At 42.0% G+C, this 11,172-nt stretch overlaps 1 protein-coding gene across 1 annotated transcript in view; it reads right to left on the bottom strand.

The window, feature by feature from the left end:
* Positions 1 to 1,277: 1,277 nt before the first annotated feature.
* Positions 1,278 to 11,172, bottom strand: part of NISCH (nischarin) — a 79,300-nt gene continuing 69,405 nt past the window's right edge. The window contains exon 21 of the mRNA XM_040407084.1: positions 1,278 to 4,213. Within this exon, the coding sequence (XP_040263018.1) occupies positions 3,594 to 4,213 (620 nt within the window). The 3' untranslated portion in view covers positions 1,278 to 3,593. The remainder of the gene's footprint in view (positions 4,214 to 11,172) is intronic.

The raw sequence follows: 11,172 nt of genomic DNA, 5'->3' as shown, positions 1-11,172 counted from the left end.
GATGCAATAAAGGGGGACTGGGTGACTGGTGAGGTACTCAAAGTACGCGTCCGCAGGGGGTGCAACTAAAGTGGTTATCCATGATGGAGCCCCATCCTGCAGCAGGCAGAGACCTGCAGACGAAAAGAAAAAAGGGATAAAAATAATATAAAAGAATAAAAATAAAATAGCAGCAAGACCTGCAAAAAAAACAGCAGGTCATGTCTGCCTCCCCCGGAGACTAGACTAAAACTGATTAGCCTAGTGGCTGTGGAGAGGGTATATCAAAATTTTTCATATCTAGTGTCGCCTTTAGTGGTAGCTGGGCGTATACCCATGGTGCTGTGTCCCCAATGCCATTAACGAGAAATGTTTACCTCCATGTATATGCAAAAATTATTATTTAAAAAGAGAGGAGACAACATACTAGCTCATTGATGGCTAACCTCCGGCACTCCAGCTGTGGTGAAACTACGACTCCTAGCATGCTCCATTCATTTCTATGGAGTTCTAAGAAACAGCCAAGCAGGTTTACATCTTGGGAGTTGTAGTTTTACCACAGCTGGCGTGCCGGAGGCTAGCCATCACAGGCCTGAGTAGCTGCATTGAGCGAGGTTACAGGTGCCCAATAAGTCTATTGAGAAGGGATAAAGAAGCAGCAGTTTCAGAGTGAGAGGCAGAGAGATATACAGAGAGGCTACTGAAAGGTCTAGTAAGTGTGTTACAGTCTCATCCCAGGGCTGGATTCACAGCTACACTGCTCAGTACTTCTGTATAATGTCCTCTTTGCTGCTGTTGTGCTACAGAAGGATAGTGCAGCAGAATCTCCTCTTCTCTTTGACTTGTATGGGAGACATCATAGCAGCTAGTCTCCTGCTCACCCTCCTCTCGCCATCGACTTCTGATCTTTTTCTCTGATAATATATATTCCGTTTCTCATTTTTGCTTGTGCTATTTATATAATTGGAAGTAGAGAGTATTATCACTGTTATTAGTGCAACCTTTTTTTTTTTTTTTTAATCCTTAAAGGGGTATTCTCATCTCAGACAATGGGGGCATATCGCTAGGATATGCCCCCGTTGTCTTAGATGACACAACCCCTTTAAGATATTTATGAAGGTTCATAAAATGCAGACATGTTTTCAAGTTTGGTGGTACAATAATGTAAAATTATAGCTATAAAGAGAGTAGAAAATTGATTATATATATACACACACACACACACACACACACACAACGTACTGTATATCTGGAGAGCAATAATAATACATCAGAGAATCCATGTACTTTTCTGATTTTATTTATTTTATCCAACAGCGCTAAGGGTCAGTTGCTTATACTTATAATAAATATAGAAAATGCTGTACTGATGCTTGTTAATCTGAAAAATATGCAATCACATGTTTTGTATCTTACTTTAAAGGTTATGTCATAAATGTTATGTCATTTTCGGGTCTGACATTCTCTGCTCACTGTTTTATTATATATATAGTGGGATCTTACTGCATGTTTTTCTCTGGATAGATTAACAATACCAGATTGTTGGGGGTCCAACACCCGGAACCCCATCAGAGGACAAAGCTAGAAGCAAAAGGCTTCAAGTTCACCGTTTTGTTCCAGCACCTGCCAAAACAGTTGACTGGAGGAGGTGCTGGGTATTAGAAACCCAAGATCTGATATTGATGACCTACCTGCAGGAAAACCCCTTTGAGACTATGCCTATGCCGGGATTTAGCTCTGTATCAGAGAAAGCAGAACTCCAACCATTGTTAAGAATCATTACCAAAATAATCAGCACAGAGTCTGAATGGACAATTGCCCTAAGATAAAATAGCGGACTCCCCCAACTTTCCCATGAATACGCACAAATAAATCAGCAAAACCGGAGGGGGTTCAAGTGAAAGTGAGAGGCACTGCAGGAAGCGGCCATGGCAGCGTACAGAGTGGGAATACCCTAAAGTGCTTGGTTCCAACATACTCCAGCTCCTGACAACAGCTGATCTGTGAGGGTCTCACTGATCTTAAATTAACATTTTCCAAAAGCTTTTTAGACATGATAGGCCCCATCATATTTACTGTACTTACAGAGAGAAGTTTGGTTTAGATAGTTCACAGCAGCTGATGAACATGTTACATACAAGTTTTATAGTACACATTACAAGAGTGAAATATACAAAATGTGCGTTGGCTCCAGAAGGAAGCTTTGTGCCAGAAATAGTACATTTGCTGAATACTGGTTACATACAATATAATACAAAGCAACATACAGAAAAAATACTTACTATTAGCATGCGCATTTACCGCAAAGACCAAATAATGGTAAAGAAAAGTGAGCATAAGAAGGTACATCAACATTTACGGGAGCTGTAGAGTACTGTGTTTTAAGAAAAAGGATCCGTAAAGGGGTACACCCACACCCCTTTAAGGTTAGATACCTGCTCTGCTGTTCCTATAATCCTGGCCACTGCTGGCTTCCACAATGAATTAAAGCATATCTGTGGGGTCTCCTGTGTTAGGGTGCATTCACACGACCGTACTTTGGAACGGACACACAGATGCGGACAGCACAAGCTGTGATGACCACATTTTTTGAGGCCCCATTGAAATGAATGGGTCTGCAGAAAACGCAGAAAAATACAGTCGTGTGAATAGAGCCTTAAACTGAGGCCAGTATATGACAAAGGCAGAGCAGACGGGAACTGTGGTGGCTTCATATTTCCTTAGCACCTCTGCCACTTTTTTCTAGCAATGTTCGGAGTCGCTACGCTCAGAACCCCCACCAAATGGACATTCATGGCCTACCATAGCACGATGCCAGCCATGTCTGTCCTGAGAAAACACTTTTAAATGCTCACCTGAGTCCTGTGTCTCCCTCCCATGTGGAGTGATTGATGGCTGTCCCTGTATATAAACTCATCAAAGAAAGGCTGCCCATCATTGTGTAGGTGAAACAGGTTCCCTCCATGAGTCTTAGCTTTTTACATGATAATACCACGTAAAATCATATAAATCTATATGTACTGTATATATCTACAAGCTTAGCATCTCCACTTCTACCAAATAGGAAAGCAGGAGAGACCTGAGGCAGCCACTTTAAACCTAAAAGCGAGACCGTCCGGCTTGGTCGACTGACATATTCAAATAAGAACTCTCAGGACGCTTAACCAATAAGAAATATCCATCGGGATAGGTTAAAAAAGAATGATTACTAAGGGCCCTACCATTGGGACCCGCAGATTATTAGAACAGGCGGTGTGATCTCCCTGTTCCTCCACCACTACAGTCAATGTTTATGTCGCCAACGGAAACAGCAAAGCACTGTATTCAGCTCTACTCGTCACCGTCACTGAATGGAACCACCGCTCCATTCAAACTCCTCCCCAATGCCATCACTGACAAGGAAGGGGTGGATTAGGACCTCCTCTCTAGTCAGCCAAGTGGTCCCAGTGGTGGGTGATAGGTAATAAATATTTTTCGTGGGATTTCCTCTTCAAACATCAGCAGAAGTTGTTTTCCGCGTGTTTGCTCAGACAGGTGCTATCAATGTCAATATAAAGGTACACGGCAAAGCAGCATCAACACCAGATTTGGTTTAATTCTGTGTACCATAAATCTTATCCTGTCAACTCCAAAGGTAACTCCCTACCACAGAGTATCTCCCATTGGCGTGCAAGTAGTGAGATGAGCTTTTCACGGCAGTCCGCACTGGGTATGAAGATGTACCACTGGACTTCTCTGTCTCCAACACAAGATTTCTGGGTATCAGATGGGCTTAAAGACTCTCCAAAATGATCCATTGATAAACTATGCATCAGGTCTTGGTTACTGGAGTCATCAAAGACAAATGTTAGAGTTTGGGGGTAAGTTTGATAACCCATTAAAACGCGGTCTAAATCCCTTATACGCCTCCCATCCATTAACTGATACTTATCTCTCTTTGGGGGTTCTTTGACGAAATCGGGGAGAGGGTAACTAATGTAATCTTCATTGAACAAAAACAGGTCTGAGCTGGTAAGGATGAGGGTCCTCGGCTGCAGCAAAGCTTCCTGTTCGGGTCCTTCAGCAGAATCCACATGAAATGCCAGAACATACAGCAAAATATTTAGAGATGGTAGCATGCCAGAGGACTCATTCTGCTCCGTCACAATGTAGGTGAGGTCTCCAATCTCCTCTTCATTGGGGTAGATGAATTTCACTCTACTGGAATGAATTAGTTCATAATTTTCCAGTTTCCCTAGAAAAATAAAAATAAATAGAAAATATTTTTTACTTACTAAATCTCAAAATGACTACTGGTAAATTAGCACAGTGCAGTGCCATATGACAAGGTACAGAATTTAAGACACGTAGGTTTTTTGCACATTTTTTATTACTTTCATGCAGAAAAAACCTAAAGACAAAATATATCACCTCCATATATATTTAGTCTAATTAAAACCAGAAGCTAATCATATTCTTTTTTTTTTTCCTAATTAGTTTTTTTTTAAATGATTTTTCGCTATTGTATTTCCTGTACATGATTATGGGGACAGCCATCTTGTCTTAGCTGCTGTTTACCGCATTCAGAGATATGCTTTACATGCTTGAATTCTATGGGAGAGTTTTGCAGACATGCTCAGTGACATGTGCAGAGGTCATTGGGCAGGGAAGGGGGGGAGATGAGCGGTGTACATCATCTATGGTGAATGGTGTGATCCCGTGTCATCTATATATATATTCATGTTATCTTTCATTGTAATCCTGTCTGTGATGACATTGAGATGACTGAGGTGCAGCCTGATACAGATATACTACAGGCCTTCATTAGGACCTAGGCTGCCATGCGAAAACATGCACCCAGTAATCTCATTCTGCCTCTAAATCATTTAGATGCCACGGTTGCTAATGACTGGAGCATCTAAGGGGTTAAACGATCCAGGCCATTAGAGCAGGAGCTCAGCATTGATGTGAGAGCCGAGCCCCTGTTCTCCTCTGCACGGGAGATAGCGGCCTAGCCTAAGGCCTGTTAGTGAATGCAGTAGAACCGCGTATTGGCGGTTACTAACGGGTTTAAAGGATTCTCCACTTTAGACAATACCTTCTCGTTAGAAAGGTCAATTGACAATAAGTGGATTAATTGACCGTAAAGTGTCCCTGCTGGGACCCAGTGCGATTAGCAGTTACGTGTGGGGAAACCTGGAGGCAAGTGAGCAATTTCCGTGCAGCGCCACCGCAGGAGAAATTAAAAAGTGAATGGAGCTCAGTTGCAAGACGAAGACCAACCCATGGACAGGTGCAATGCTGGTTTTGGAAGAAAGCAGCTATGTTTTTCTAATCCTAGACAACTCTTTTAACCCAAGTTTTGCACTTACAAAAAATGGCTAACTTATAAACAGGATATGAGCTTCTAGTGTCAGGAAACGTGTGATTGAGAACAGGCACCGTATTCAAAAAGCCACGATGGTGAGTAACTAGGGTACACTGCAGGTGGATTTGGACATCTCATTGTGTACTGGATTATATAAGGGAAGACGTGGCATCAAATACATTATAAGGGAATTTATCAAGTCATGGACTTCAGAATTCTGGCTTCAAAAGTTGCAAAAGCGGGCAATTGAGACTTTTTTGGGCTTATTTGTGTTGCGATATTTAGCTTTTTTAAGCCAGTGGCCAAAACCGTCTTAACCCTACTCCGGTAAAGGTGTGGTGCAGAAAGTGAAGTAACACCTCAAGACAGAAGTGGTATTAATGATGCGCCAAATATACCAAACATCATGCCACCCTTGATGATTTTGGTGCCAATTATGGCAACGCAGACTCCTGCAAAACTGAATTTAAAAAACTCTGCTTGTGATAAATCTCCTCCTTTGTGTTGCGATTCCAATTCTAAATGGCGCAATTAAACATCGGCATCTAATAATCCAGCACTTGTTTATGATCTGCAAAAGACTATGGAAGCCCCAAAACAGAAGACTGTGAAGACAGAATCAATCTGGATAAAAAAAAACTGTTATATGACAGATTTTGTGGTAACGTTTTGGTCTGTGTTCCTAAAGTTTCTCCATCAGAATTGAGCTTTACATTTCTGTGACTGTACAATAATCCAGAATATCTGATAATGAATCAAGCACCATTAAAAGGTCCATTTCCATGACAGTCTCTTTCTAACAACGCTAGAACCAGCCCTGTACCTCACATGGATCCAGAGATCTCCACATTCATTGCGCTGCTAGATTTATATCAAGGCAACTGCTCAAGGGGCGTGTCTTCTCTGCGCAGCTAAGGGGGCGTGTCCATGCTCTGCCTATCACAGCTCAGGGGGCGTGTCTCAGCTCTCCCTATCACAGCTCAGGAGGCAGCTGAAGGATTAAAACAGAGCATGTGCGACCTTCTCAGTGAGCAGGACAAAGAAGTAAGAAAACAAAAACTGCAGTTTGCGCTATACAGATATATTTTATGGAATAACTCAGTGGCTATGCTAAATTTTTAAATACATGCAATTATAAAAGTATTCAGATGCTGGTTTGAAAACTGTAGAATATTTTTAGTGTGAAAACCCCTTTAAGGCGGCCAAACATATTATATGAATGTCAAAATGATGATTTTGGAGGGACCAGCCAAACCATCTAATGTGCATATGGGTGTCCAGACGCTCCCCTAATAGCAGATGGTTGGGGAAAGAAGGGTTCAGTATGCCTGGTCCTTATAATCTAAAGGGTTATAAACCACCACCAGGTGTGTCTAGCAACAGCTTATTCCCCTCTCCCTACTGAAAACACATGCATGCTCAGCCTGTGTCTGCTGATAGAAGCTCCAAGGAATTCGATTTTATAGAGGTGTCACTTTTTATTAACAGCTCTCACTCTCAAAAAGTGAGTAATTATGACATATTGCCGTATACTGTATTTAATTCCCAAATATAGACTGCACAAGTTCCCTCTGTCATACACCAGACCTCTAAAAGGGTTTTCCAGGCTCCTGACATCGATTTATCCTCAGATCTTATCAATATCTTATTGGTGGTGGTCAGACACCCTACACACCCAGGGAACAGCTGATCGTGGGGTGTCAGACCCCCACAGATCAGCTGTTCCCTCCAAACTCTGGGGCTGAAGCACTATGAATGGAGTCGGATGCAAAAGTGTAGTGGTTGTGCTGCGTTACTGCGGCCCAGCTCCCAGCCTGGTATAACCACTACACGAACAGAGCTGTGCTTCCGCCTCCATTCAAAGTGCTCGTTCCGGAGGCTGCAGCTGATTGGCAGGGTGTTGAAGGTCGGACCTCCACATTCAAATATTGATGACCAATCCTGAGGATAGTTCATCAATATCAGAAACCTGGAAAACCCCTTTAATAAGTGAGACTTGATATTTACTAAACATATTAAGCCTATAACTAGTAATCTATAGCAAACGAGTACTAGTGCAGCTCATCCAGAAAAAAGATGATGAGTGATAGCAAACTCAAATGTAGTATTCTAGTAATAGACATACAAAGCACTGCTAGATGGTCCCATATCTGTCAATGTAGTTCAGTGTACATGTAAAATACAGTGTATATAATCCACTAAAAAGCATCATAGCTGATCTGCGCCACCTCAAACGTAGCATTCAGCCGGCAGGAGCAACTTCAGCAACCTGAAAAGCAATTGAAAGTGACCCCCAGCTTATAAGAAGACGTGTTTCCCCTCAGTGGTCATAGTAAGGGGCAGGCCTTTATTTTGAATGCCAAGCATGGTCCACATTCTTTGTTTTCCTGTTTTTGGAGACTTTTTTCCCCCCTTGACAATACTTCCTGTCTTACATGAGATAAGAATGACTGGAACGTCAATGGTTGTTTAAAGCTGCCTTCCTGGTTAAGGGCTCATGCACACGACCGTTGTTGATTTGCGGTCTGTTTTTCACGTATCTGAAGTTTTTTTCCCCTCTGATTTAAGTTCTCTTCCGTTCCGTTATTCCACAAAACATATCCGTATGCGATCTGTTTTTTTTTTTGCGGATCGGAAACTGAAACAGTAACTTATTAATCACCAAACACATGAACAATATGGGCTGGGCATAGCATTTCTACAGTATGGATCCGCAAAATACAGATGACATACGGATGTGTTCCGTGTGCGTTTCGTATTATTTGTAGACCCATTGACTTGAATGGGGCCTCGGACCGTGATTTGCGGACAATAATAGGACATGCACTACCTTTTTGCGGAACAGAAATACGGAAACGGAAAGCACACGGAGTACCTTCCGTTGTTTTTGCGGACCCACTGAAGTGAATGGTTCCGCATACGGTCCGCAAAAAAACCTGAATGGAAGCAGAAAGAAAATACGTTTGTGTGCATGAGCCCTAAGGAACTGCCACCAGTCTGAAAGACGCAGAAACTGGAGTAAAAGGGAAACAATCACTCAACTTTCCCAGATGCCTTTTGCTCCTGGCAGCGACTGCTGTTCACACACAAGAGTCCTGTCGGACGACAGCTATATCCCCCACTCCACCATTAGACGGGCACGCTGGAATCAACTGAGCGTGCACATTTATGTCAACAGGCAAAGGGTACGCAGGCTGGAAGAGATGGGTTCAGTCTTTAATGGGTTTTATGGCTGTCATTTTATGAAAAAACCCTTGGCCACATAATTTGCAGAATAGCCTCCCATTGAAAACAATCAGAGGCGGTTTCAGCGCAGATTTTGCCTGGTTTTCTGCACAGAATCTTACACCCAAAATCCTACATCTGAACATGCCCTGAGGGAAGTACATTTTTTCATTTTGTGTGATATGTGATTGTACAGTATATAAAGATAAAGGTAATTTGACTGAACAAAAAAATAACTTACAGTATGTCATATATGGCATTCATTTCAGCTGAATAGAAGTGCACGAGTGTTATCGCTACCTGGGTGTGAATCTGTCCCTTTTTGCGGCTTGGTTTTCCAGACCACGCCAAGAATGTAGAGGTCCCGTCTTGGAGTGGGTACTGTGCGGGCCCTCGCAAAGCCACAGTCTGCTCGCGGTTTAGCTCCATTGAGTGGGGCAAAACCTAGAGCAGAACTGCTTGAAAACCCACAGCAGAACCCACAGCACGGCGCAGTGGTTTTTGTCGTGGGATATGCAAAGGTTTCTGCCATGGACAAAATCCTCCGTCTGCACATGCCCTTACTTTTTAATGACTGTATATTTGGCATTTTTAATTTTTTCCCTTTTTGTATTCCCCACTTTCAGAGCCATCATTTTTTAAAGTTTTCAGTTCACATATGAGAATTTGCGGGAAAAGTTGCATTCTTTAATAGCCCTATTTAGCACAGCTTGTATCGGAAAACAGCACAAAAATTCTTTGTGGGATTAAAATAGAAAAAATAAATCACTAATCCGCTAAGAAATTTTTAGCTTTTGTTTACTGTACGCCAAAAAAGAACATGATGTCCTTATTCTGCGGGTCGGTAAAATATGGCAATACCAAATTTATATAGTTTTTATTATGTTTTACTGCTTTTAAAAAAAACTATTGAAAAAAAATGTTGTTTTTTTTTATTCGCATTGCCATTTTGACAACCATATCTATTTTATATATCTCTCTAAAGAGCAGTGTGTGGACTTGTTTTCTACAGGCTGAGATCTAGATTTTACTGGTACCTTTTTAGGGTACATCCGACGTTTTGATAATTTTTAATCAATCATTTTTTTGGGGGGGGAAGGTGACCAAAATACAGCAAATTTGCCATTTTCTTCCTGTCCTGGCGTTCATTGTGCATGATAATACTTTTAGATTTTAAAAGTTTGGACATTTTTAGATGGTGGATACTATTATGTTCATTTTTATTGCTTATTTTTATATGTAGAATCAGGACATGATTTGAAGTTGTAATATTTTTAAGAAAACATTTTTTTTTCACTTTCTTAGACCCTTAGGCTGGGTTCACAGAAGTTCAGGTTTGGGTTAGGTGTTCTGTAGATTGTATTATTTTCCCTTATAACATGGTTATAAGGGAAAATAATAGTATTCTGAAAACAGAATGCTTAGTAGGTGATCAATTGAGGGTTAAAAAAATAAAATAAAAATTAACTCACCTCCTCCGCGTAGTTCCCGGTCTCTTCTTTACTTCTTTAATGATGAACTACCGGCTAGGACCTGTGGTGACGTCAGATCACATGCTCCAATCACATGGTCCATCACCACGGTGATGGACCATGTGATTGGAGCATGTGATCTGACGTCACCACAGGTCCTTTAGCCCACAGCTTATCATTAAAGAAGTAAAGAAGAGACCGGGAACTACGAGATCAAGAGGAGAAGGTGAGTTAATTATTATTATTTTTTTAACCCTCAATTGATCACCTACTAAGCATTCTGTTTTCAGAATGCTATTATTTTCCCTTATAACCATGTTATAAGGGAAAATAATACAGTGACTAGACTGTCACCTAGCAACCATGCGTGAAAATCGCACCGCATCCGCACTTGCTTGCGGATGCTTCCGATTTTCACGCAACCCCATTCACTTCTATGCTGCCTGCGTTGCGTGAAAAACGCAGAATATAGAGCATGCTGCAATTTTCACGCAATGCACAAGTGATGCGTGAAAATCACCGCTCATCTGAACAGCCCCATTGAAATTAATGGGTCGGGATTCAGTGCGGGTGCAATACGTTCACCTACCGCATTGCACCCGCGCGGAAATCTCGCCCGTGTGAGCACAGCCTTAGAGGATCTGTACTTGTAAACTTTTTACCATAGACTACAATAGTATACTACTGCAGTCTATGGAATTCTATACCACAAGGCTCAGCTTAACAAGCAGTTTCCTATGACAAGGCCCCAGGCTGTCATAGCAACCAATCCCCTCGACTACCCTCCGTCTATCTAACTGCTCAGATGCCATGGCATCTGAGGGTTTAAATGACTGGGATCAGAGTTATCTCAAATTCTGGTCATTGCAGCCACATGTCAGCTGTATTACACAGCCGACACCTGCCGTGCATGAAATGGGCTCAGGGCGTAAGCCCACAAAATACATTTGCACTGCACCAACATACAGTTACGCTGTTGGGTATGTAATACTTAAAGGAGTTGTCCGGGACTTTGATATTGATGGCTTACTGTCAGGATTGGCCATCAACATCTGACTGGATGGAGTCAGACACCCTGCACCCCAGCCGATCAGGTGTTTTGGGGTAGCTCTGGTGCCGTAACTACACCGCTCTTCCAGCATGTGGAGG

The sequence above is a fragment of the Bufo bufo genome, chromosome 9 (assembly GCF_905171765.1).
Source record: "Bufo bufo chromosome 9, aBufBuf1.1, whole genome shotgun sequence".
Lineage (NCBI taxonomy): Eukaryota > Metazoa > Chordata > Amphibia > Anura > Bufonidae > Bufo > Bufo bufo.
This window is presented reverse-complemented; position numbering and strand designations above follow the sequence as displayed.